At 46.1% G+C, this 27,894-nt stretch overlaps 3 protein-coding genes across 11 annotated transcripts in view; all 3 read left to right on the forward strand.

Annotated features, from left to right (window-relative positions):
- The window catches only part of LOC103005732 (beta-adrenergic receptor kinase 2), a 203,196-nt gene extending 187,785 nt beyond the window's left edge, over positions 1–15,411 (forward strand). For 8 of the 9 annotated variants that reach the window (XM_057526625.1, XM_057526624.1, XM_057526630.1 and 5 more), the window contains 3 exons: positions 3,456–3,592; positions 5,967–6,080; positions 7,033–15,411. In XM_057526625.1, coding sequence (XP_057382608.1) covers positions 3,456–3,592; positions 5,967–6,080; positions 7,033–7,194 — 413 coding nt within the window. In that variant the 3' untranslated portion in view covers positions 7,195–15,411. Of the gene's footprint in view, positions 1–3,455; positions 3,593–5,966; positions 6,081–7,032 lie in introns of those variants that run through there. The other variant, XR_009005044.1, reaches the window with a different exon arrangement.
- Positions 220–1,138, forward strand: LOC103001671 (phosphatidylinositol N-acetylglucosaminyltransferase subunit P-like). Its single transcript, XM_057526631.1, is given in 2 exon segments — positions 220–876; positions 878–1,138. Coding segments are annotated over 2 exon segments (408 nt in total). The 5' UTR covers positions 220–711; the 3' UTR covers positions 1,121–1,138.
- Positions 15,412–16,817: 1,406 nt separating the features above from the next.
- LOC130704557 (unconventional myosin-XVIIIb-like) overlaps positions 16,818–27,894 on the forward strand; it is a 62,470-nt gene continuing 51,393 nt past the window's right edge. Inside the window, exons 1-2 of the mRNA XM_057526209.1 lie at positions 16,818–16,903; positions 18,896–19,088. Of these exons, the coding sequence (XP_057382192.1) occupies positions 16,818–16,903; positions 18,896–19,088 (279 nt within the window). The remainder of the gene's footprint in view (positions 16,904–18,895; positions 19,089–27,894) is intronic.

Raw genomic sequence — 27,894 nt, forward strand, 5'->3', positions numbered from 1 at the left:
TTTCTAAAGCAATGAATTTTCAAGATCTCTTGTAAAGCTGAAAATAGTATCTGGGTCATAAAGTACTTTCCAATAGAGTGGGGGAAATGCCATAAATTGTTTTCGTTTTACCTGGCTTGGAAAAGATCAGTGTGAAATGATATTTCAAAGTCTTTAATTTTTAAAAAGTTTTTATTGAAATATAGTTGATTTACAATGTTGTGTTTCAAGTGTACAGCAAAGTGATTCAGTTATACATATATATATAAATATATACTTGATATTTCAAAGTCTTTAGTCCACATATAAATAATATGTATGGAGGTCGTCAGCAGTATTTTGTCAATACACCTTCTTATCTTGGAGTCTTGGGGCCAATTTGGAAGTTTTCTTCCTTGAAGATTAAGTATCACGGTGTCAGCAACAGGGCCAACTTCCTGGGTGTCTGGCCTGTGTGGTCTCATCAGGCCGCCGACCCAGGTTAATGCTCCGCTGGCACTATCTTGACATTCTTAATAATTTTTTAACAAGCGGCCTGCATTTTCATTTTCCACAGGGCCCCGCAAAGTATGGTGAGGAGCTTAGTATTACATGTTTACTTGTCAAGAGACATAAGTGTATATACATACATTTATATTATAAACAGCATGAAAGAGTCACCAGGGCCGAACTGTGGGGAGGGACCGGAGTGGGCGCGTGGCGGACCCGAGATTATCTAAAGCCACGGGGAAAATGGTGGAAAATTCACCATCACCATTGCCAGAAAGAGCGACTTATGGCTTTATTCTTTTCTTAAGCTCCCAATTTGGCTTCATACTATATCTTGTGTGGGCTTTTATTCCTGAATCTTGGCTAAACTCCTTAGGCTTGACCTATTGGCCTCAAAAATACTGGGCAGTTAGTTGCACTGCCTGTGTACCTCCTCATTACTGTAGTGATTGGTTACGTGCTTTTATTTGGAATAAACATGACGAGTACCTCTCCACTCAACTCCATTCATACAATCACAGATAACTATGCCAAAAACCAACAGCAGAAGAAATACCAAGAAGAAGCCATCCCAGCATTAAGAGATATTCCTAATAGTGAAGTAAACCAAATGTTCTTTCTTGCAGCCAAAGAACTTTACACGAAAAACTGAATTGTATGTAGACTAATACCAAACACTTATTACAAATTTTTGACGTAAAAATTTTGACCATAGTAATTTTGACTATCTTTCTGATTAATATCCAGTATTGAAATGTAAAAAAAAAAAAGTAAGTTGAACTTCTCTTAGATTAAGTTCTATTAATATTATAAATGTTATCAAATAGTAGTTACTAATGGACAGAATAAGTAAAATCCTGCATTACCATATAGCAAGTATACCTCCCCCAAAAAAAGAAAAAGAAAAAAGAGTCACCAAGCCATATTTTTTTTTTAATTAATTAATTAATTAATTTTTGGCTGCGTTGGGTCTTTGTTTCTGTGCGAGGGCTTTCTCTAGTTGCGGCAAGCGGGGGCCACTCTTCATCGTGGCGCGTGGCCCTTGCACTGTCGCGGCCTCTCTTGTTGCGGAGCACAGGCTCCAGACGCACAGGCTCAGTAGTTGTGGCTCATGGGCCTAGTTGCTCCGCGGCATGTGGCATTTTCCCAGACCAGGGCTCGAACCCATGTCCCCTGCATTGGCAGGCAGATTCTCAACCACTGCGCCACGAGGGAAGCCCGAAGCCATATTTTTATTTACCGTATTTGAGTGCCCTATTAGGATTTCCAAAGGAGAATACATAACATCCAGTATTAAATAAATCAGTCATCTTTGATTCACCAAATATTGCCACTCTTGATTTTTCTAAGACTTTATGGATTTTGGATATATAAACTTATTGTGGTTAGTGATGAAGATAGCTTTTTGTTTTACTTCTAAGCAAAGACCTTTCTGAGGTTAACGTATAATAAGAATGACCGAAACAATTTCAGTCTGTGAACAATTTGCTTTGGTGCGGGTATCTTGGTGCAGGATTCCTGGGTCTTGTCGACCATTCCCCAGTAGCATTTATCATCTGTTTAGGAAAGTGTCCACCATCCTGGATGAATGACTCCTTACCTAAAAGTCGCCTGAGTGCACCAAGGGAACGTGACAGCCCTTTAACTGTGTTCACCTCCATTCTGCAGGGAAAGGGGCTTTATTTCTAAGCCATTCTTGAGAGAACGGGTCCACTGAGATCACTCTGGACCACGTTTGCTGTTACGGACTTTACACAGGAAATTATAGCCTCAGTAGTTTGCTCAAGGGAGAGCCACGATGTCACTAGAATCTTGACAAATTGGACCCAGAAAAAAATATGTGTGTTAATGACCTTGTTGAAGTGTAGCCTTTTAATTAGAGCTGTAATTAGAACGTCTAGCAAATTAATGAATTATTCTCACATGTAATTAAGTAATTTAGGAATAACTAGATCTTGGTTGAAGATCTCAGAAGCCACCCTTAAAGTAAAATATAGTCTAGGATTAGATATCTGAAGTAAAAATATAAGACATATACTTTAAATGTACTTGACAAATGCAGACACCTTTTCCATTAAAATGGCAACTCCGTGAACCACACCCCATCACCACGGACCCTCCCGAGGCCCCCCCCCTTCATTCTTTTCCTTCCTGCTTGTGTCCAAGTGACACAACATGGGTTTTGCTTATTTGTTTATTACCTGAATCTCCCACTAGAATGTAAGCTCCCTGAAGGCGAGGACTTTTGTCTCTTTTATCCACTGCTGTGTCCAGAATGCCTAGCACATGCCCAGCACCTAGGCATTCATTCCCGTCATAGTTGAACGAATGAGTGAGTGAATGAATGATTTTAGCACAATCACCAAAGCCTCTAAGGAAGGCAAAGTAAGCCACTTAAAATTGACCTTTTTTTTTTGTTTGAGATAATACTTTGCTGTAAAAATGTAATCAGAACTCAACATGCATGTGAATTAGCTTGGCCTCCCTACATAGCCATATATATGAAGGATAATTATAACCTTAAGTGGAGGAAAGACCAGTTTTTGACCCTTGTGTTACTTTGGCTTCTTTGGACAAGAAAATCCCCTCTCTGTTATTTTTTTAAATAACATTAAAGGGAGAAGCCCAATTCCATATAAAGGCAAAGGTACTTTGGGCATAGCTTGAGTTTAATCACTCTCTATTCCCCAATTATCACCCTACATAATGAAAAAATATTTATCAAACAAACTTTGACCCTCTCAGAGCAATAGAGGAACATATGAATTTATCAGAATATTGAGAAACAGCCATTTAGTATGTTAGTAGAGAGCTGAAGAGACCTGTTCTTTAATGTGTTTAAAACTAAAATAATGATTTCTATAGTGTGTTCTCTTTATAGAAACTTGCTCTTTTTCTAAAAAGTGTGTCGTTCTTTTTTTCTGAGAAGCATATAGACATTCTGTTTCAGACCCTGCTAAATTTCATCGTTGTGTTCCGTGCCTCAGATTACGCTCTGGGAAGAGACTGCATCATGCACGGGTACATGCTGAAGCTGGGAAACCCATTCCTGACTCAGTGGCAGCGTCGATATTTTTACCTCTTTCCAAACAGACTTGAATGGAGAGGAGAGGGCGAGTCACGAGTAAGTCTGTAGCACCTTCCCGAGCACTCGTTTCCGTGGTGATTTCACATCGCCGGCATGTTTTCTCAGATCTCCCTCTAGCTCCCATATCTCTTTTAACATGTGTACATGAGATTTTCATGTTCAGACATTAACTTTTAAACTTCTGAGTCAAGGAAGGATTTGGTGCTACCTGAAAATAGAAGGTGCCTTCCAGGGAGGTCAAAGCAGACAGGTTGGAGGCGGGCTGGGGAGCGGTTAGGTGGATCCAAAGGGGGAAAGACTGGGACTTTGGAGTCAGAGGTGTTTAAATCCACTGCTCCGTGTCTCTGGGACTTGGAGCACATTATGTCGACTGAGCCTCAGTTTCCTCATCTGTAAAACGGGAGAAGTAGAAATGGTAACGACTACTACAATTGTTGCAGATTTATCTTGGGCCTGGTGCTGTAGACACACAGACACAAACACACACACAGACACGCACACACACACTTTTAATTTGTTTAGTAACCTTTGAGGTCCAGCCCTTATAAAGAGAGAACCAGGGCTTAGAGAGGGAAGGTCTGGCACCAGTGACAGGTGTGGGTGAGGAGTGATCCCGACCGGGGTCTGCCTGTGCCCCGTGTCTCCGTTACGAGGCCTCCCTGAGTCGGGGTTGAGTAAGACAAGGTCTGCGGTGCAGGCCGAGAAGCTTAGCACCGAGGCCAGGGCACCTGACCCCCCTCCTGTTGTCTCCACCTTGCTGGAAAATCGGAAGTGGGTTTTATCGCATTAGATGGGAAGATACAGCCACTGTAAGGTCCTTTCGAGAGCTAATGTTAGTGAACAAGAAAAGAGAAATTTCCCATCTACACCGTCCCTCGTAGCAAGTGGGGCAGCATTTATTAAGCGTCTGCTGTGTGAAGCGCCCAGGGCTTGTCTCCATGGAAGGTGGCAACCCACGTGGAAGGAGTTCTGCTCTTGGGGGAGGGAATGGTTGGTCATCATAAGCAGGACAGTGCTCCCAACTGTGAAAAACATAGTTGGTGTATTGGAATATGACCCCTGTATCAGAATATGGCTCTGTACTGGCCAGAGCATGGAAAATGGTGAGGCCAAATCTGGTGTGTTTGACTTTGGAATGTGTTTTGCAAATCCTTGTTGGTGAAGATGCCATTTAATTACAAGTGATTGCTACTGTGTATGACCACATTCTTCATAAATGACCATGATCTTCTCACTATTACTAGTGCCATAGAAGTCATTTTCTAAAAATTCATACATCTAGGATCTGAGTTATGATTAATAAGACTCTATGGGGGTCCTGAATTATAACTCAGGTACTGGTAAGTATTGTATAATATAAAATATACATATTACATAGAACATGTGTATATGATTATACATAAATACAAGATAATTATATTTTGTATAATATTACAAATGTATTTTTTACATTATAGAATACTTACTGGCACCTGAGTTATAATTCATACATATATCATTATGTAATGTTTATTTCCAGATAACGAGCGGCCCTGGGCATAGTATGCGTTTACTATGCTATCTACTGGTCAGTCACTGTTGTACGCTTTGAAAGGAAATTGTCTCGCTTTTCAGGATATTCGAAAACTAAAACAAAAATCTTCTTTTGCTTACCACTGGATATGATAAATTATCTTGGTTTTAAAAGAGTCAGCATTTAGCGTTGATTCACGAAGCTACGTAACGTGCCTGGGTAGATTCGTAAGTTTAAGTAAGGGAAAAAGAAAACGTGGGTTTATGATGGTGTTGTTTTTCATTTAGGATTCCTGGAGTATTTATCCCAAAAAAACATAAAATGGTAAGGTGCTCAGAGACACTGTAGCATTCACCGGAAGCAGTGATGCTGTAGACCCAGCGGGACAGTCGTTTAAGGACGTCACCTGTGTTTATAACATCATTTCGATATGATCAAAATATCAGTCGCTTACAAGCTCGCGTGACCGAACTTCTACTGGGCTGCTGGGTTCAAAGCCAGCGACACACCTCTCGCTCACGCAGATTGTAGGTAGCGACGTCATTGTTCCCTCATAGCAGGATTGATCGTGTCTAGGCAAGTGTGTGATGCAGGAGAGGTACGTGTGATTCACACTCATCCCCACATCAGTACTGTGCTTAGGGAACAGCTTTGCTTTCTGCCTTATAGAGATGTTCCTTTCTTTGCAGCTTTCTTTGAGATGTTATATTTTGAATTTTCGTACATTTTTTTGTAGTCATTTCCCCCCACTTCTAGAATATCATCAAAGAAAGAAAGATGCTGATTTTTTTTCTTTACTTTTTCTAAGCTGGTAGTTTTCAGTATTATTTATTAACTTAATTTAAGAAGTCATGCAATAATGTGAAGTAACTTATCATCTTTTATTTTTACGGTCAGCAAAATTTACTGACAATGGAACAGATTGTGTCTGTGGAAGAAACTCAGATTAAAGACAAAAAGTGCATTTTGTTGAGGATAAAAGGAGGGAAGCAATTTGTCTTGCAGTGTGAGGTGAGTGTTTATTTGTATTTTTTCCAGAGGTGAAAGTTAGAGCAATTATATAAACATGCACCAAAGGTGCCTGCTGGTTATCAAACATTTTCTTACTCCATGCTTTATCACTCACGAACTTAGCAAGAATGTTGGAAGATACAAGGATCTCAGCAAATTAACAGTTATTTTAGAAGAAGTGTTTCTTAGAAAATGGCAGGAGGAAGGACAGGAAATAAAGTGATTACCCTATCTGGAAACCATCCAGTATTTAATAGGAGCCTTGAATTTTATTTGTTCACAGTTTTCCAGATCTGATCTGATCTTTCAGCATGTTTGAAGTTGAGGTTTGTGTGTTGAAATAAACATAAGATCCCCAAGTAACTCTTAACAGGGGAAATGCCATCTTTCTCTCCCCAAAGTTCTATTGTAGCCCGAACTTAATTCCTGAACACTTCTCTTGGGGTGTGGGGGGATGTTTGGGGGGGGGGTGAGAAAAGAGCGTATTTAGAGAGATAAAGCAGTAGTAGATACAAAGACATGTTTGCTTCACGACTTCAACACTTTTCTACTGGGTGTGTGTGTATGTGTATACGTGCTTGTAAAGAGCATATTTAGAGAGATAAACTAGTAGTTGAAATTTGTCAAAACTCCTCGTGCATTATTTTCTAGACTCAAGTTATTTTAGACATCAGAGATCAAAGGTGATCTTTCAACAAAGTCAAGGCAGCAAGTCTCCTGTGGGGTTGTAGGAGACTCTTCTGAAGGGCTTGGTCCCTCTTCTGGGCAAGGGGCCCCTGGAAGAAGTTCCTGCGTGACCCCCCCCCCCATTACTCACCAGCCGCAGGGTGGGACATGGGGTGTGCTTTCCCTGGGGGGAAGGGGGTTCCAAGGACTGTCCAGAGGCATCCATGTGTGTCGGCGAAGCCAGTGACACTGTCCCAACTCCTCCGCCTCTTGTGTTTGCCTTCAGAGTGACCCGGAGTTTCTGCAGTGGAAGAAAGAGCTGATGGAGACGTTCACCGAGGCCCAGCGGCTGTTACGTCGAGCCCCCAAGTTCCTCAACAAATCCCGCTCGGCCGTCGTGGAGCTCTCGAAGCCGCCCCTCTGCCACAGGAACAGCAATGGCCTCTGACCCCTGGCACGGGGAGCGTCCCACGAGACAGCACCTCCTCCGAGAAGTCCGCATGGGCTACTCGACCCACGAAGTGGAGCCTTTGGGAGAAGTGTGAGGATGAGAGATGGAGTCGCTCACCTCCGGGGTGCTCTGTGGCTGGGGGGACCCAGGACTCTGAGATGCTCCTACTAGGAGTGGCGACCACCCTCAGGCTTGGGGGCGCCTCCTCCCCTCCTGAGGGCCTCCCGCCACGATCGCATCCATCCGCCCTCGAAACTACTGAAGAAACGAAGTTCTCTTTCTTTGCCACACACTTCTTTTGGTTATAGATGAACCTAGAACTTGAAATGATTCCTACTGATTGTGTCACTTTTTGCATCCGATATCCAATGTATCTCAGGCTTGCCAAGATGGGATCAAACAGTGTGCTGTTCAGGTTGCCCCAGCGTTGCCACGCTCTGTCCATAATCGGCCCTGGCTGGGTTTAGATGTCTTTGCTCCATAGTCCTGGCAGGATGGCAGACCAGCTGGGTGTCTTCTGTGCCCTTGAGAACCAGCCTCTCGTTGTCTCGGGGCTTGAAAGCTGCAGAGGTTTTCTGAAAGGGCTGCACCTGGGCCCTCCCCGCGGGTGCCGCACCCACGGGTACCAGCCTGCCTCTGACCGGGAGCTTAGGCAGCTGGGACCAAGGGCGTGGGAGCCACTCAACATCGAAGGCATCAGATGGTAGATGGTTGGAGGCTCACGGTGGCTCTGCAGGAGAGGCAGTGGCGTTTGCATCTCCCGGTGACACAGCCATTTTCAAACCGTGAAGTCGGTGCACTTCCCCTGGGTGCACAGGACCGCCTGCGGGCGCCCGTCTCAGGCTTGGATGGAAGCCGTCGTGAGACACAGCAACTCTGGTTCCCTCTGGCTGACCTCAGGAAGCATCTGGGTAACGGATGTGTCAAGGAAGGAAACTCCGTTTTACCTTTTAGTATAATTTAAAAATGAATTTTATTGAAAAAAGAATGCTGAAGACGAATGTGTCAGAATGGGTTAACTGTGTATATTGACTTGCATTGTCGTTCAACTGTCATTAGCGAATAATTCTCTGCCCTGGTGGGTTGTTCTGCGACAGCGACGGCCTGATCCCAGTGGCCTCCTCTCCCCATGGTTCGTTTCATGCCCCAAATAAGTGCTGGTTTATAAGAACCAGTGTGTTTCCCAGCCAAGTCCTCCGTGTCATCAGACTAAAAATAATAACAATAATTTTCAGAGTCCACATATTTGTCCTTTCTTAGTGCAATTTTATTGTCTGTTTCTGAGTCGACTACTAACAATATAAATAACTTGACATCGTAATTATCTGCATCCTGTCCTCGATATTTTTAGTGGTTCCAAACCTTTGTGTTTATATTTGTGTGCCGCACTCACTGGGAAAGTAAGTCCTTTTTAATGAAACGGTATCTTGAGAGTTTGGAAGATAATTACCGAAAGAGCCTTTTATTTCATAGGAGTTACCTTGGAAAAGAAACTTTGAGGTTCACTATTTATCTCAACTACTAGTTGGAATTTAGCATACATGTTCTACTATCTGCTGTTTCCAGTATAGAAGTTGGGGGCTACTATTTACATGGATTCCCCTGATTTAAAAGGGAAGAATAGTATTCAAATTGTGTTGTTAAAAAAAAAAAGTAAAAAAAAAAAAAAAAACCACCAGAGATAGAAAAGCTGTTCATGACAAGTGAGCATCTCCCCAGGCATGGTTGACTGTCACTGTCACCGCTGTAGTTAGTTACTGGCTCCATCACAAGGTCACATGTGCTCAGCACCTATGGTTCAGAGATGGGTAATTACAGTTCAGAAATCGCTGAGCCTCCTGCCTCTGCTGGACAGAGTAGAGATGTAGCCTCACGTGGAGAAGGTGCATGAACTCCTTGAGGGTCTGGGCTTAGCGTCTCACGTTCCATACCCAGGGCACCAGCTACGCCGATTCGCATCTCTGAAAAATATCATTTAAGCTCTGGAGTAGAACATAAGGTTGTCTTTCCTTTGCAAAAGAAAAATGAATTGGAAATATTCCGAGAGCCCTTTCGCCTCGCCTCAAATTTATTCCAGGTGAACTTTTACACTCCCTCAAGTTTGATGGGTAACGACAGGGCTGAGAAGTGCATTACGTGGATGTGATTTATTAAAAGTGCTCTGTGAGGTTAGGATGAGTGGCTTTTTAGGGGGAGGTCCGTGTTTGTGTTTGGGGTTTGGCAGCCTGGAGAGGCCAGTCTTCCTCCTGAACTCGTGCCTGCAGCCCTTCTGAGGGGGTAAGCGTCTCTGCTGCCAGATGGAAGGCGCTTCCAGGACCCTTCTGTGCCAGCACCTGGTGCCCCTGTGGCCAAAGAAGTCGGTTGGTTTAGGAGTCTTGGTATACGTGGCTGTTTTAGGTCTTAATGTTTGACCCTACCTACGTTTGGAGTGTTAAAAAGGGCAAAATTGAGCACACGTGTTATCATTATTTTAGATTTATTTGGTTGGGATATTTTCACATTGTCAGAAAAAATCATTGAAGTTGATGTTTTTGTAAAATTATGTTAGTAGTGTCTTGATTTCATAATTCAAAGGAATCATTAAAGCAAAGCCTAAAAATAATAGATTAAGCTGCTCTACTCTACACCATATATGGAATGAATTAAAAACTTTTGGGAATCCAAGGTTATTTTTTTTTAACCTAAAACATTCTCTTTGGTGCATTTATTCCCTTATGTCATTGGGGCTCATGGTTTTTCCTTCTCTATCATGTTTAAGTACAATTTTTCAGCAAAACTGCTAGAAATCAGCTGTTGTTTCACTTGCTAATGTGAATGTTTCACTTCCTGTGCCTCTGATTGGTCAATTCACGGACATGACAATTTCAAATTCTATATGTAAAGAGAAGGGGCAAATGTCCAGGCTCGCTGAAGAAAGGAAGCGTTCTGCTCAAGAAAGACAGCAACAAAGCTGGAAAAGCAAATAGAGCAACGACCACAAACAACCATCTGTTCAAAGCAAGAGTTAGCTTTGATTTGCGCTTTGAAATATGCTGTACAGATACTAAAAACAATTGTTTGAAGGCTCACACTGGCCATTAAAAAATATCATTGACCAATTGACAATGTGGTTTAACTCTCAAGAAGATCAAAGTATGTTTTTTTCTGATGATTTTTTATTTCATTCAGAATTTATAGTTGGGCCAGTCGAATACAACATTTGACTTTTCAGCGGAATTGATTTTTCTGATGTTTCAAAATTTTAACCTATCAAGAAGAAAAGAAAATTCTCAAAGTTGGACTTTTTTTGCTTGATGTAAATATGTTAAAAAATTTGCAGTGTGCTGGTGTAAGATAAGGTTTATCTTGTATGATTTAATTTATATGTAATTTTTCTCAGTTTCATTCAGGGACTCATATCTGTGTCATTCAGAGATGCTTGGGGAAGGAACTCCTCCCCTCCCAGGGGATGGATGTGTTCTTTGTACCCAGAGAGGAGTTGGGCTTCATTGGGATCTGTGACACACGCTGGGACGTGGATGGAGTGGGGGTCACAGAAGGCAGGATCCTGGTAGAGATGGGGCAAAGGAAAAAAGTAGTTAATTCGCTGGGAAAAGCCAATTTCCTTACATCATAAAGCACCAGGGAAGTTACAGTTGAACTTGGTGCTTTGGGGTGGTTTTCCCCTTATAACAAGAAGAGTTGAATAGTAACTATTTTAAGACTCGGTCGCTTTAGTTTTGAATATGGAGCTGCTGGACTTATAAGAGGCTGTTTGCTTTCCACCAGGACTTTCTGTAGAAATGAGGTTGCCGGTTGCCCCTGCTTGTCATCCAGCACCCTTGGGGAAGGCACACGGGACCCAGAGCTGATGCCCCATCCAGGTGTGTGCGCCTTGCAGCCAATCAGGGGAGGGGGAGAAGGCCAGAGGTGGGGTGTGGGCTGCTGTCACCCTGTCAGTCAGGTGGGGACATTGCTGCACACCCACTGAAGGTACCGTAATTCCCCTACAGTGACAAGACTGGGCTTACTGCTTGAGCCAAGCAGAGTGAGCTTTACTTTTCAAAACATTTTTTCTTCCTAAAGCTCTAACATGATTTCCCTCCCACATCAGGTTAACTTGAGAAGCTTTAATTAATTAATCACTTAAATTCATGTTAATATGAATTTTTTGTATCCAGGCCACAATTTTAAAAATTTACTGTAGAAAGATTGAAAGTTGAAGTCTAAAATGATACTTCTTGGCTTCCTCGAGTCATAATGGCCTTTAGATTTCCTTCATCCTCAAAGACTAAGAGAGCTGTGCTTTGACAGCCGAGTAACAGGGATGCCCAACTCTGGCAGCGTCCAAAGGCCTGGGGGCATGAGTGACCGGCCACTTCACTGGCCTGGCCGGGTTAGCACTTACTGATAAACGTAGCACCCCAAATTTTAAGTTGCCTTTATTTAAAAAAACACGCACACACTACAGAAAATGGGTTAACGTGTATCATTCCATCAAAACCATATAGGAAAAACCTGCATTTTAGAGTTAAATGACTCACGTTCTTATAGTAAACTCTCTTATATCTAACAAATCTCAAAATCATCTCTGAAAAACTGGTAACTATGCTTCCAATTTTAATTTTGTCCTAATATAAAATGTCTCTCATGTAAGGGGTAGGGAATGGAGAAATATTTCTAATCGTGTATTCATATTCCAAAGGACTTGAAATTCAACTTCTTGTTTCTTAGTTGATTATATTCCATGATGTACATATTTATGTGGTTTATAAGCTAAGCACTGGCCTTTTTTTTTTTTTAGTTCTATTGTTAAATTGTATTTTTCTATGTTTTAACAAATTATAATAGATTTGGCTTTTTTCTGGGTAGCATAAAGATTGCCAAACTACATATATATATATATATAAAAACAAGAGTTCTATTTTAGCACAAAAGCATTTTATATTATTTATTGAATCCTTCAGTTCTCATCAAAAACATTGCTTACCGCTTCTGCCCCTTTTTATTTGTATAGTTTGTTATTTAAGGAAATGCAGTCCTTTCTGTTTCTGTTTTTTTTTTTTTCCACAAAATAAAATTGAAACAAAGCGTATAGCAATGTGGGGTGGACATCCCTTCTCACGGCCATGGACTGTTTTCAACAATAGCTTAACCCTCTGATCTGTGCCGAGAGGCAAGCGCACTTCTTGGGGTAACATCTGACAGTGAACTTGTGGTGAAATAACTGCTTTCATCTACCTCTTCCGAAGGCCCCCTGCTTGTTGACAGGTTCCTCGAATGCTTGATTCTACACTGGCTCCGTCGTAAAAGAATTTCAGGAAAGTGTATAGCCGTCCTTCCCTCGTGATGTAGATTTCACCGTGTCGTGTAGGGGCCCCAGTGAGCGGGGCAGGTAGGTACCATCCCTTCTGTGTGGTCAGCCTTCAGGAGCTGCAGTTCACCTGCAGAGCATCATTTCTGATTCTTCTTGTGCCAAGTCCCCCCAGTCGGTCTCGCCATTGCCTCTAGATTTGACTGTTGCACCTGATTCATCAACTACTGAATGGAAGTTGCTTCTTCCACATTCTTTAGAAACGGCCCTGCTGGGTTTTAAAACAGCACTTCTGGGAGCAGCACATTCGAACGTGTCTCTTCCCCCCTTGCCGTTTCAAAATGGTTTGGGAAATGGGCTCGTCTATGGTTAAAAGGGTCCACGTGAAATAGAGTGAAGATCGGTCCCTGTGAGACGAGGTCCCTCCTCACATGCTGATGTTTTTCTCTCCCTGTTGCCCTAGCTGCACAGCCATCCATGTGGTCACATATTTGCTCTGTTCATGGCCAAGTGTAATGCCCTTGAAGAAATAAATCTGTTTTCTCTCGTGCATTGCTATACCAAGTGAAGCCAGTGAATTTGATATTGTAAGTCAAGATATTGTACCTATTAAATTACCATCTGTTTTCATCTCTTTTCCCATCGATTGTGCCAGTGGAGGTTTACGGTCGCCTCTTAGTATGCGTTTACTAGTGCACGTTTGAAATCGTATCCCACGTAAGATGCTGGTTCAAGTCCGCAGTCACCTGCCCTGTGTGTGGTGTGTCACCGTCGGTTAGTTTCACCATCTTTCACGGTTATTTGGGGGCAGTCGGGCTGGTTTTCTGTGTTGATAAATTGCTTATGTAAACCTCAATAAAAAGGATCTGTACAAAGAGACTTACTTCGGTGTGCTATTCCCCCCCCCCCCCAACTAAAAACTACATTTCTTTATCAAGCTGTTAGGTCATCAGGAGGTGACTCATTTGTAAGAATCCTAACTTCGGAGGAAATTCATGCAGAGGCTGATTTTATTAAAAAAAAAAAAAAAAAAGGGACAGGGACTGCCAACAAGCATTTCTGCTGATTTCATGGATTCTCGGAGCATAGCCGACTTCAGCGTCAGGGTTTGGGAGACTACCTGCTTGTGGAAGACATGGTACCAGAAGAGAGTCTGGGAAAGCCAGGAGGTCCATCTCGTCTCCAGTTTTTCTAGGACCTATGCCAGGCTCCCCCATGTACTCCCGGGGTGACCTTGGCATCCCTCCCAGAAGTTAAGGCCTCTCACTCTCCATCCCTACTCTCATGAAGACTTCAGGAGAGACCCCGTGGTACATGTCACTTTAAAACAGAAATCCAAGGAAGTGGTGGCCCCAGAGCCACAGCTGCCTGGGCAGAACTGTCTGCTTGTAGGTCCACAGGTCGAGGGTAGGGTAGGTACCTCTGTCCTTGAGGTGGAAACACCTCCTGTCCCTTGCTGGTTCAAGAAGGAAGGACATCACGATTGGCCCATGGAGCCATCCAGTTTCCCTGGAATGTACGTGTGTTTGCCGACGTGAAAACCTCTTAACAAAACAGTTGACGGGAGCCCCAGCTACGGAGCGCGTAGTCAGCATCGTAGGCAGAGGTCAGCCGCGTGATAGGGCCCTTGGTCTGATGCCATAAGTAACCAAGAATCGCTCCTGAGACCTGCAGAAATCCAGTCACCCCTTGGCGCCCAGGAGGAGACAGAGCAGCCTGGGGACCCTGCTCTGAGCAAGGTCACCGGGCAACCTCTTCGGTCTTCTGTTTTCTCATCCCTAAATTAAGAGAGTTGAATTAGATGATCTTGAAGGACCATTCTAGCCAAAAACACCCAAGTTTCCTACGAAGGGTAAATGTGAGGGACTTTGGCTGTACTTGTAGAGCGAAAAGGAAATGCTCTCCTGCACATCCCAGGGCTCCTCCCACGTCGCCTTAAGGATCACTGCTGTGTCACTCTCCCCCTTAAACCGTGCCTTCCTGAACCCTGGAGCCCCTGCTGGTTTACCTGGGCGGAAACCAGGTGTTGAACTGAAGGGGAGGCTTTCTTTTCCTGGCCACTTTCTAACCATGTTGGGTACTGGAGATTGAAAAAAGGTTTTCAGTCCAAATTGTTCAGGCTGGTTATCTCCCGGGATCGGATTAACCAGATAAAACACTGAAACTTCACTCTGTGCTCATGTACGCAGCTGTGGACACGCATGTAATCAAAAAAGCCCATGAGGGGAAATTTACTTAGTGGCTCATATTAATGGATCCCTAACAGGCAAAATGGGAGACAGAGCAGATAATCATGGCAAGGAGACATTTTGCCTAACTTATGGATATCCCAAATGAATGTTTTTTTACATTTTTATTCTTATTCTTTAACTTTGGTATGTGGGTAAAATGCCCAGGTCTTCAGGTGTAGAAACAGTGCTGATTTAATAGCCAGTAAAATATGTCTCTACCTGACTGTCAGTCATAGTTTTCTGCATTGGAATTTTCCAAATTTTCTGCCTTTTATGTGTATATTAGTGAAAGATGGAAGAAGATGCATCAGGGGCTACTAGCTTGATCCTGTTTTAAACCTAACTTCTGCCTCATTGTTTCTGTGTGACAGATTTGATGGTTTCACTTCTCTGTCTTGAAATGACCAAGGAGGAATGGAAAAAGAAAGGAACAGAATTATGAACATTCTATTTGTTTGTGTAAATTTTGGTCCCTCAATGTAAAATAAGGTCATACGGTCAGAGGCTTAGCTACATAAGCTTAACAAATACATTTGCCCTTTGTAGTTGCCATCGCAAAAGCTTACCTTTTGCGTTATAACTTTAAATGGAGTATAATCTATAAAAAATTTATAATTACTATGTTGTACACTTGAAACTAAGATACTATTGTAAATCAACAATACTTCAATAAAAAACAAGTGCCACTTTAGTTAGGCTCAGTGATTAAGTTTATATGTATGGGTTACATGTAATATATATTTGATACAGTCACATTAAAAACAAAAACAAAAAACACAAAAAATAAAACAAACAAAATAAAAAACCCAAATAAACCACAGTTACATGCACCAATGTCAAAAGGTAACACTGCGTGAAAGAAGAGTGCTCTATCCTTCCATAGGTGTTGATGCCAAGGGCACTCCTTAATATAAAACATCTGTTCACTAAACTCTGGATACCTACTGGGTATAATCCCTTTCCTCCCAAATCAGGCCCACTGAGAAGCTCAGTGGCAGCTCTCCTCTGCTGGCAGCTCTGATGGTATGAAAAACTTTTACAGATCTCCATTCGGTCATTTAGTCACTCAACAAACATCCACTGAGTATCTTGCATGGGCCACACACTCTGGAATGGTCAGTGGGATCAGGATCCGCATTTTACAGAGGGGAGTCTGGAGGCCCAATGAGGCGAGGCCACCTTCCCGGGGTCAGGATTGAGCCAGGCTCTGTGCAGACATGTCATCTCTGTACCTCAGTCAGAGGGCAGGTGTCGGGGGGTTTCCTCTACAGGAGTCTCTCCCACTTCTGCACCCCAGGCTAGTCTTTTATTCATCGGTTACTTTGTTCTCCAGAGATCCCATGAGCACCTACTCAGTGCCTGGCCCTGTGCTGGGTGAATGGGAGACCACAGACTGGTGGGAGATGGACAGACATCTAGAGAAAGCATGATGTGGGACCAGACCCTGGGACACCTGCTCCAGCTCAGTTTCCATACATTTGATTATTCATTTTGTATGTATTTTTTGAGCACTTACTGTGTACCAGACACTTAAAGAGACACAGACAGTTCCCCTTTATCCTTAAGGGGATCATGACGTACAACACCGGGCCCCGCAGTGGTCACGTGAGAGGATTCTCATGATTGTCAAACGGACAGGCACACACGAGACTGTTCTCCAGTTTATCATCACACACACACGCATACACACACACACAGCTCTCTGATGGCAGTGAGGATGGTAGGAGCCTCAAAATGAAAGAGGCCGATGACAGCACTTAACCATCAGACGCTGGGTGGAAGCAATCATCCTAGTGTGTGATGAGGTCCGGGGAGCAGCGGGGGGGCTCCTAGCTCAAAGGACGGATGGAGATGATGAATAGCACCCCAAGGGGCAAAAGACATTGAGCTGCCAACAAGGGTTCCACTCAGAAAAGAAAATAAAGGATAATCAAGCGACTGAAGTCAATTGTCCCAATAAATCGTCACAATCCCTTGGCCATTTTGTGGACCCAGAACTCACTACCTGAGGAAGAAGAGGTCAGATGTCCAGGATGAAGGACCAGCAACCCCAGGGCAGGTGTGATCAGTAACGATTCCCTGAGTCTTTGCCCAAGATGACCTACAGCCACTTAGACCACCTGGACACCCTGAAGAATAGCACCAGTGATGCCATGCAAATTGCACCGGAAGCACCAGAAGGGCCAGTTCATTTTCTAGTCCTTTCCTCCCGCACCTAGGGAACAGAGCCTCAAGACAGAAAGATAAATGCTCAACCAGGTGACAAAATGTTGCTTATGAGGCTTCCCTAAATCATAGCACAGTCAGAGCAACACTTGACTGTCCTGGGTGGTGAAAATCTACCACCATGGGTACCAGGGGAATAAAGCAGACTTGCCAGGGGCCCTCAGGGCAGACAGATCCAAGTTAACTTAACCATCCCTGTAGGTCTCAGCTTATGAAGACCCCCAGCCCCTGGCCCAGAGATCCACCCCACCATTTAAGACCAACAGCCATGAAAAGATACAAGAGGAAGAAAAACACCATGAAATGAGTTTCAGGACGTGGCATGAGGTGGGTTCATGCTTCAATGTTAGATAATCCAGCACGACATGGAGAAAATAGGTCGAGGGGACTTGTCATCTCCAACCTCTTTGTGTGGAGCAGCCTAAGATGTCCCACACCACCCTCCGTGGGACCCCTGGGGACCCTCCTCAATCTCATGTTGATTGTATAGATAGCCATTTCCAAAGCTGGCGTTACTTTGTGTTTCTATGAACTTCTGTCAAACGCTAATTGTCAACAGCCAGAAGAAAATAATAGTTTCCTTTGGAAAACTATTGCTCAATCAGCCATGGGGACAGCAGAGTTACAACATGTACTGATGGTTGAAATGATTCTTCAGAGAAGCAGCATGTCATGTTCCAATGACCGTGGGCTTCAGAGTTAGGAGGACCTGGATTTGAGTCCTGACTCTACCCCTTGCTAGCTGTGTGGACCTGCACGATATACTTAATTATGGAAGCCCCTACTTCTCTCCTTCCAGGTGAGATAGGCCGAGACCTGGGGCCCTTTACCAGAGTGTCTGCACCTGGACAAACGTCTTCTGGAGCAACAGAATACAGAGGAACTATAAGGGACTAACATTAACTGCAAGCATGCGCGGCTGGGGTAATTAGGAACAATAAGATACAGAAAGACGGCAAACCAACCGCCATTTCTAAGGTGCCGGGAGCAAAAGCCGGCGCTGCGCATGATCCCTGCACACGGCTCGGCACCACGAGAGGGTGGGCAGACCACCTAGGCTACGCCTCCTGCCCGACCCACTGATCTGCCCCTACCCTCACCTCACTTAAGGAATCAGCCCGCCCTCCTTGGGGAGCGAGTAGGGCACGTGTTCCTTGTTCGTGCTGCAGCATGCGCCCCAGTAAAGCCTCGCCTGAATCTCTCATCTGGCCTCTTACCAGTTCCTACTGATTAGAGTCCAAGGAGCCGAGTCGGTCACGCAGGCAGTGGACAGAGCACTGTTTTAGAGCATCCTGTTTGCTGTTTAAGACTGTGCCCTCTGGGGTCAGAACTACGTGGGTTCAATTCCTGGCCCTCCACTGCTTTGGGTAAGTCGGTTCATTTTTCTGTGCCTCCGTTTCCCCATCTGCGACACGGGAATGGGGAAAACCCTATCTCCTAGGGTTGTCGAAAATAGGACGTGAGTTCAGTGAAGACCTCAGGCTGCTGTCCGGGTGAGCGAGAGCAGCTGCATCTTCCTTACACCGAGAGACACCGGCATGCGGTCGAGCTATTTCCTTCCCGGGACCAGCCGGGACACGGAGCCGGGCGCTCCTCCTCACCCAGCTGCTGTGGCCTCCGGTTATCTGCCTGGAGCAGGGGCGGGAGTATGGCTGTGCCGCCGGCCGGGGCCGGGGCGGGGGGGTGGGGTGGGGGCGGAGGGGGCGGGGGGTGGTGGGGGGGCGTGGGGGTGGGGGGCGGGGCGCGGGGGGGTGGGGTGGGGGCGAAGGCGCTGGTGTCGGGAGCTGTCCCCGCCCCTGTTCCGCACCGCCAAATACGTCCATGCGCTCCGACTGCCTGGTCAGCGGCCACCCCGGGCTGCTGCCTCCTGTCCAGACCTGGAGCTCAGCGGCTAACTTTAGAAATGACTTGTCCACTCGGCTGCTGCTATCACATTGGCGTGGGGGAGGACGGAGAGGAGCAGTCAGGGAAGGGGGTGTGAGTGCCGGCGCCGGGCGGGGAGCTGCTGCCATTTCTTCTCTGTCCCTGCTCTCCTGGCCTGGTGGGTCTCTGCGCTGGGACCTGGGGAGACCCCTCGGACGGGAGTGGATCCTGTGACCTCAGCCCCCGCTGGAGAAGGTACCGTCGGGCTGGGTTTGACGGTGCGCGCCTTGTGAGCGGATAGGCCTAATTTTCCAGAATGTGCTTTGGGGGCTGCGGTGGCCTCTGGTCTTGCCATCTATTTCAGGCCTTTCGGCCTCTGAGCCCTCTTCCCTTTGGCTGGTTGCCTGCTTAGAAAACAAGAGTGTTTCATGGAAGGATTTTATGACCAAACGCTGGGGTGAGGGGATACTTTTAAAGATCACCCTGGTCAGGCCCCAGCTGTTTGCTAATTATTAAATATATTTAGAGTCATGAGATAACCTTCACTTTGGAATCTCAGCCGCCAGACGGCAGGGGTTCGTATTTTCCCTCAGCTACCAGTGGTTTCTGCTTAACTGGGTGTCAGTTGATGGTCAGGAAGCCAAACGCTTCCCCTTTCACGTTTCCAACACTGTTGAGTCTAAGCCTTGATTGTAATGGTTTTTTATTCCATTTCTTCCAAATAAGCATGGGGCGGGAAGGGCGATGGTGGACGGAGGTTTGAGTTTCATGTGGCCCTGACTTGATCCTCTGTCCGAGAGGAGGGGTTTTCTCTGGCTCGCCCGTTGTGGGCATTTCTTTGAATGGAGAAGTGGCACAGGCCTCGGTGGGTGGTGTGGGCAGTGGGCACAGTGGGGAGGGGCTGTGTCTTCACATGGAGCTCCCTCCCTGGAGTTAGGCCTCAGGGCCATGGCCTTGGGAAGGCTTTTCCGTAGAGGTGGCCGGGAAGGGAAAGTCCAGTCGGTTCCAGTCTGGCCTCGACCCGCCGGGCCAGGAGAACTGGGCTGCCGCTTTCACTCTGCGGCCGGCCGAGCAGATGCCTGGCCCGCTCGGTGCACCGGCTCAGGGGGGCCGAGGGGCCCGCTGGGGCTTCCTGTGTCTGACAGGACCGTGGTTCCCGCAGGGTTGTCTTTGCTACTGACTCAGGCTCTCCTGTATCTGGGTGATACGTCCAGGGGGCGCTGTGTAGTTTAGGCTGTGGATGAGTTCTAGAAAATAATGACACAGAGAGAGACGGAGGAGGAGGAGAAGGAGGGTCTCCTGACTTTGGAGGGGCTGCATGTCACCAGTGCAGATGTCTGGTGGCACCTGCACATAGGCCCGGTGACCTTGAATAGCCAAGTTTGGGCTCTGCTGACTCTGCGACCTCGGAGCAGTCCCTTCCGGGATCTGCGCTTTAGTTTCGCCTTCTAAACCCTGAGGGCCTTGGCAAGACCATCCTGGAGATGGCAACCAGGATTCAACATCCAGGGCAGTGTTTCTCCAAGGATGGGTCGTTGATTACCTCGACCAGCCTCACGGGGCGGGGGTGGGGTGGGGGTGGGGGTGTTAAACATGCAGATTCCCAGGACCATCTCAGAACTACTGAACAGTCCTGGGGGGAAGGGGCCCAGAAATTCACAGGTTTCAAACCTGATGGGCACATCTGGTGCCCACCAAAGCTGGAGAAACGCCTTTCCTCTGTGGGAGCCGACAAAACCCCAGGGGGCTGCTGCTTAGCACCCACCTTGTCAAAACTCATGGTATCACAGACATGGAAAACACGCACTGTCCTCTGTTAGGGTCTGATTATTGCAAAATTTCATAAGGCCCATGTTCAGCCAGGGGCAAGACCAAGCACTTCTGGGGGCTTTGTGAGATGAGATGAGAAGGCCCCAACGCCGGACAGAACCTCCCGGCACAGCCAAAAGGATGGGAACTCTGGCTAGGTTCCTTCTAGGCCTTGATGACACAGCCCTTCAGCGGCTCCTGGTTTACCTAGGAGATACAAACGACTGTCTGAATGGGCTGGTTTAAGCAGGTGGTTAGTCGCTGTATGGTGACTGTGATATATGGCATATCCTTAAATGTTTTTAACTAGTAACTTTTATTTTTTAGAGCAGTTTTAGATTCACAGCAAAATTGAGCGGAAGGTACAGAGATTCCCATACACCCCCGTCCCCACGTTCACAGCCTCCCCCATGGTAACATTCCCCACCAGCGTGGGATGTTTATTGCAACTGATGAACCTTTACTGACACGTAATTATCACCAAATCCATAGTGTCTGTGATGGTTCACTCTTGGTGGTGTATATTCTATGGATTTGGAAAATGCATAATGATATGTATCCATCATTATGGTATCCTATAGAGTAGTTTCACTGCTCTAAAAATCCTCTGTGCTCTGCCTGTTCATCCCCCTCTCCCTCCAACCCCTGGCAATCACTGATCATTTTACTGTCTCCACAGTATTGCCTTTTCCAGAATGCTGTATAGTTGGAGTCTACAGTACATACTCTTTACAGATGGGTCCTTTCATTTAGTAACATGCATTTAAGTTTCCTCCATGTCTTTTCACGGTATCCTTAATATTTAAGCTATGTGAAATTGAATTATTTGAAAAATGGAGAAAGTCGGCAAGTGGAGGGCCCCCTGGGTGCTGTCAAATCCAGCTCACCTGTTCACAGATCGGGCAGCCGAGGCACAGAGAGGGTTAGCGACTTGCCCAAGGACACACAGCTTTGCAGTGACGGCATTGGGCTTAGAACAGCCCCTGCCTTCAAGTTTGGCATTCAGGGAACAGCCTGGGGCTCCCCATTTTAGGAATAATAACCCAATTTTTCCTATTACCCCCACCCCCAAAACCTTCTCCACCATCATCCTCCAAGCCTCAAACGAAAGGATTAAATCTCAGCTCTAGTTTCAACAAAAATGAACTTTATTACACAAACAAGCTCATTGGGATGAGAGCTGCTAGGATATCTCATAACCATCAAGGCAGAAGTCAGTCTCTCCATTTCTCTTCCCTTCCCTTTCCTTCCCTTCTCTCTCTCACACACACGTGCGCGTGCACACACACACACACACACACACACACACACGTGTACACCATTCATTCTGAAGGACCCAGAGTCAACATCAGCTTCACCTGAATCACCTCCCCCGGCCCCGGCATGACTCACCCAGCTCCGTAATTTTCCTTTCCTGCTCTACACTGTGCTTCTCCCTGCTACTTAATTACTTTGAAGAAGTACAGTTTCTGGCAATTAAGGAAAGATCTTCGAGTATCGGTGAGATGGATTTACCAAATACTCGGCCAGTACTCACGCTCAGGGAGTCAGGGATTTCAAGGTCCGGGGTCCCAAGGGAATTCATCTCCGCCCATAAAAGATTGCCTGCGTGCATTTTCAGCTGTTTCTTGGGTACCAGCTGGGGTTTGAATTTCAGTTTCATGGACGGCAACCAGATTAGCTGTCGAGTTGAGAGAGAGAGATGGTTGCTTACTGGGATTAAATGTCTCCTTCACACTGGATATTGCTGTGAGCTTGGGCATGAGTGATTAGCCCCATTTTACAGATCAGGAAGTGAGATTTAGAGGCTTAAGTGACTCAAGGTCATGTAGAGTGAAATGAAAGTGGGACTTGGTGCCTTGCTGCCAGAGACTTGTTTATTTAGTCTAGTCTAATAAACAATGTGAGCTAAGATAACCAATTATGCAACACTGTTCCACAGGGACAGATAACAAAGCCTATTCAAACTCATTATCTCATTTAATCCATTGACAGTCCAGGAGGGGGCATCATACTGTTCCAGTTTTATCGAGGAGAAAACTGAGAATCAGAGAGGGTTAGTGACTTGCCTGGGGTCACAGAGCCACTAAGTGGCGATGGGTCCAGGAATGACTTCTCCTCTTATTCTTCTGTCAACAGTGGGTTGACTCATTTCCTCAATTCTTTCTATATCACATCTATTTATTGTTTGAAGCAAGATTATTTTGCCCTTTCTTCCCCTTAACGCTCCTCTCCACTTGACATAATTCTTCTAGACCAGGGTTTCTTGACCTCAGCACTATTGACACTTGGGACTGAATAATTCTTTGTGATGGGAGGACTGTCCTGAGCATTGTAGGATGTTTAGCAGCATCCCTGGCCTCTACCTGGTCGGTACCAGTAGCACCCCGTCTCCAGCTGTGACAACCAAAAATGCCTTCAGGCATCGCCCAATGTCCATGGGTGAGCACAATCACCACCTATTGAAAACCCTGATCTAGTCTAGTTCTGTCCAACAGAACTTTCTTCGATAATAGAAATGTTCTGTATCTCTGCTGTCCAATATGGTAGCCACTAGCCACATGTGGAACATGTGAAAGTGCCTGGTGCAACTGAAAAGCTGAAGCTTTTTTTGTTTGGTTTGGTTTTTAATAAATTTATTTATTTTTTAATTTTTGGCCACATTGGGTCTTTGTTGCTGCATGTGGGCTTTCTCTAGTTGCGGCGAGCAGGGGCTACTCTTCATTGCGGTGCGCGGGCTTCTCATTGTGGTGGCTTCTCTTGTTGGGAGCACCGGCTCTAGGCGTGCGGGCTTCAGTAGTTGTGGCTCGCGGGCTCTAGAGCGCAGGCTCAGTAGTTGTAGTGCACGGGCTTAGTTGCTCCGAGGCATGTGGGATCTTCCCTGACCAGGGCTTAAACCCGTGTCCCCTGCATTGGCAGGCGGATTCTTAACCACTGTGCCACCAGGGAAGCCCCTGAAGTTTTAATTTAATTTTAATTAATTTAAATTTAAATAGCCCCATGTGGCTAGTGGCTGCTGTATTAGACAGCAAAACTCCAGGTAGCAAGGGAGCAGGGGTAGAAAGACAGCCCTGTGATGGAGCAATCAGGGGAGCCTCCCAGCAAAAGACTGACCAGCCTCTTGCCTCACTGTGGCAGGGGAAGCACCAGGCTGGAAATGGCAAATACTTGGCACAGGCACCACTCCTAACCATTCCTGCGCCCATGGCAGACATTGCTAGTCGATCACCACACACTTTCTTGCTAGTTCAGCCATAGCTCAGGATCCTTCTCAGTACAACACTCCAGGCAGTCCCCAACTACACATCAGTGGATGCTAGCATTTGAGAGAAATATTACTGCTCATCCCTAGGCCAGGAGGCTCATCTGGGAGGTCCAGGATCTCACCAGGCTGTAAGGTGGCTGGCAAGGGACGTGTGGCCAACCTGGGTCAGTGAGGCAACCACAGATATGGAGAGTGGAGAGGCAATGTGCTGGAGGAGCCAAGATTTTTCTATTTCTTCAAGAAACACTCAGAGCATGATTTAGGGAGAGAGGAAGGGGGTGGGGGGAGAGGTGAAGACTTGCCAAAGCCAGCTGATGTGCAAAGCATTTGGAGATTTTTATTGAGCTGGGTGCAATATTGTGATTTATGAAGAAAAATACATATTTGGTCATTCAGACCAAAAATATATATTTGGTCATCTCCCATATGGCCCAAAGCTTAAAATATTTACATTTTCGCCCTTTTGGGGGAAAAAAAAAAAATTTACTGACCCTTATTCTAGAGAGGGTTCTGAATTGCCCACAAAAGTGGACTTGCTGGATTAAAGGAAATATACATTGAAAATTTCAGTAGCTGCTGCCCTTCATACTTGCACTAGTAGTGTATGAGATTGCCTGTTCCCCAGTGTCCTCACCAACACAGAGTAATAACAAACTTTTCCATGTGGCCAATTTGATAGGTGAAAATGGTATTTCACTATAGTTTTAATTGTACTTACCTTATTAGCAGTAAGATTTAGTATTAGGGAGTAGGTATAATAAAATATATATTTGGTCTTTGTCCCTCGTTCCTGGCACAAAACTTCTAAAACCCGTGGAATTTCCAGATAGGAGTGTCTTTTGATATTCCTAACAAAACCCTTTCAACCACACCTGGGTTTGTGTTAATGAGGTGACTTTTGGAAAACCCCTAAGGAAGGGTCTGGTTGCCAGGGGAACCAACCAGAATTAGAGGATTGGAACTTTCAGTCTCTTCCACCCTCCCCCCACCCCCTTGAAGGGGAGAGGGCCTTGAGGTTGAATCAGTTAATCCTGTCTACATAACGAAGCTTCAGTGAAATTAAAAGAATGGGGTTTGGAGAGCTTCTGGATTGGTGTACACAGGGAGGTGCCGGGTGGGACAGCATGGAAGCTTTGCACCCCTTTCCCCATACCTTGCCCTGTGCGTCTCTTCCATATGGCTGTTCCTGAGTTAGATCCTTTTATAATAAACTGGTAATCTAGAAAGGAGAAAAAAAAAAAAAATATATATATATATATATTTGGTCATCTCATATATATTTGGCTTTCCAAAAGTCACCTCATTAACATAACAAAAGGCACCTTTTTAAAAAGATTAATTTTTATTCGAGTATAGTTCTGCTGTACAGCAAAGTGAATCAGCTATACATATACATATATCCCCTCTTTTTTGGATTTCTTCCCATTTAGGTCACCACAGAGCATTGAGTAGAGTTCCCTGTGCTATACAGTAGGTTCTCATTAGCCTGGAAGGGCGACGCTGCACTCTCCCCTCCCTTGCCAGGAAGGCTGTGCTTGTGTTACTGCAGCCCAAGGCCCTGAGAGCCTGCTCTGGTTCCTTAGGGGCCCCTGGGAGGGGTGTTTGTCACAGGTCTCTCCGCAAGCCCAGTTCTCTCGACCGTGACTGTCCTCGATTGCGGCGTCTGCTACACGGCCTGAGTCAAAGAGCCTAAAAGTGCGGGGATTGGGACCCAACCTGGTAGGAGGAACTTGAGTCCCGTGATCCCCCTAAGCCCCTGTAACCCTGCGGTGGGCGTGGGTCCCCCTCAAGTCACGCTGCCTCCCGCACCCACAGCTGCCTTCTGTCTTTGGCTGAGTCCCCTCTGGTTCCTCAAATGGCCACCAGGTGGGAGCAGAGACCTGCGGTGAGGCTGGGACTGAGGCCTCCTTGAAGATGGGCTAGGAGGGGTCCAGGCAGGGCTGGGGGCCTCTCTCACTGGGAGTCTGGGCCTGCCGGGGGGCTGGGAGCTGGGTGCGTGCCTGGGGGTGCAGGCCTCTTTTGGGGTGAGTGTGCTGTGACTGCGTGGCGTGTAGATGGGCACACCTGTGTGCAGAGGCCTCTGCAGCTGTTGGGTGCGTGTGCCCTTGAGCGTGCCCGTGTGCAAGCATGCAGGGGTACCTGTGTGTGACTGCGGGGCCTGGGTCTGCAGAATCCTCCCTGTTCCCCTGCAGGCCTGAGAAGGCTGACGATTGGGATAGCCTGGCCCTTGAACTTTATGTTTCCAAAGTGGGAGGTGGCTCCGAGGCTCGGACCTCAGGAGCCCCTGCCCGCTGCGTTCCCTTAGGCTGTGTCCAGCCAGTGTGGCGGCTTGTCCTGCTTTGCCAGCTTTGGGGTCCTGCTGAGCCTTTTTTATTTATTTATGTTTTTAACATCTTTATTGGAGTATAATTGCTTTACAATGGTGTGTTAGTTTCTGCTGTATAACAAAGTGAATCAGTTATACATATACATATGTTCCCATATCTCTTCCCTCTTGCATCTCCCTCCCTCCCACCCTCCCTATCCCACCCCTCTAGGTGGTCACAAAGCACCGAGCTGATCTCCCTGTGCTCTGCGGCTGCTTCCCACTAGCTATCTATTTTACGTTTGGCAGTGTATATATGTCCATGCCACTCTCTCACTTTGTCACATCTTACCCTTCCCCCTCCCCATATCCTCAGGTCCATTCTCTAGTAGGTCTGTGAGCCTTTTGATTTGTGTCAGGATGGGGACTCATTGCTGTTCCTGGGGGCCTTGGGGTAGGAAAGGCCAACAGTGCACTGGGGGTGCTCCTTAGCCCCAGGCTGGGGGTTCGGGGAGGGGGAGGGCCGCCACACCAGAGTTTGTGCCCCTGGTCCTGCCAAGCCACTGGGAGGGTGGATGCTAGTCCACTTGTCACCCGCTTAGCATCCTGGGCTTCCAAGGTCCTCCTCCAGCCAGGCCCGTTTCCCTGCTCCCTTTGGTGCCTTTCTACTGCCCTCACTACCTCCACCGCCCTCTTCCGTTCTCCCTGAAAACCACCAGGCTAAGCAGACATTTGTCAAGGTCACAGTGACCTCCATGCTGCCAAGCCCAGCGGACAATTCTCCGGCCTCCTCTGACTTGACCCTCAGCAGCACTTCAGGGGCTGGTCCTTCCCTCCTCCTGCCATCACTCCCTTCCGTAGCTCAGGAATTCCGCTCTCCTGGTTTTCCTTCTGTCCCGCTGGCCCTCCCTCTCAGCCTCCTTTGCTGGTCCCTGATCTCTCCAAGTCTGGGTGCCCCATCCCTACACCTCTTCTCTCTCCCTCTTTAACCGCCCACTTCCTTGGTGATCTCATCCAAGCTCATGGCTTTAAAATGACTCCCGTTCAGTATAATTTAATTAGTTGGTTTTTTATCATCTGTCTTCTCCCAAATGAAAGCAAGCTCTACAGGCAGGGCTTTTTTTGTCTTAAGTCAGGTTTATTAAGGTATAATTTACATACAGTTAATGTCACCTTTTTTAGCGTTCACTTCTGTAAGTTTTTGACAAACACGTATAGTTGTGAAACTGTCTGCGCCATCAATTACAGGACAGTTCCCATCACCCCCAAAAGTTCTCCATACCCTTGTGGTCATCCCCTCCCCCATGTCCCGCCCTTGGCAGCCACTAATCTGTTCTTTTGTCCCTTTTCCCTAGTTGTGCCTTTTCTGAAAAGTCATATAAATGGAATTGTACTGCGTGTAACCTTTGGAATCAGCTTCTTCCACTTACCACAATGCACAGCTCATTTGAGATTCACCCATATTGTTGCAGCTGTGAGCCGTTAGTTCTTTTATTCTATTGTATTTTATTGCACAGCTTTGTTTATCTGTTCAGAGGGGGACCAGTTGTCCTGGTTTCCGTGGGAAGGAATGGTTTTTCTGGGACATGGGACTTTCAGTGCTAAAACCAGGGTGGTTGGTTATCTTAGTTCTTTAGTTGAGGGACGTTTGGGTTGTTTCTAATTTGTTGATGATTTTGAATACCTACTCAATATAACCAGTGAC

This window comes from Balaenoptera acutorostrata, chromosome 13 (assembly GCF_949987535.1).
Source record: "Balaenoptera acutorostrata chromosome 13, mBalAcu1.1, whole genome shotgun sequence".
Classification (NCBI taxonomy): Eukaryota; Metazoa; Chordata; class Mammalia; order Artiodactyla; family Balaenopteridae; genus Balaenoptera; species Balaenoptera acutorostrata.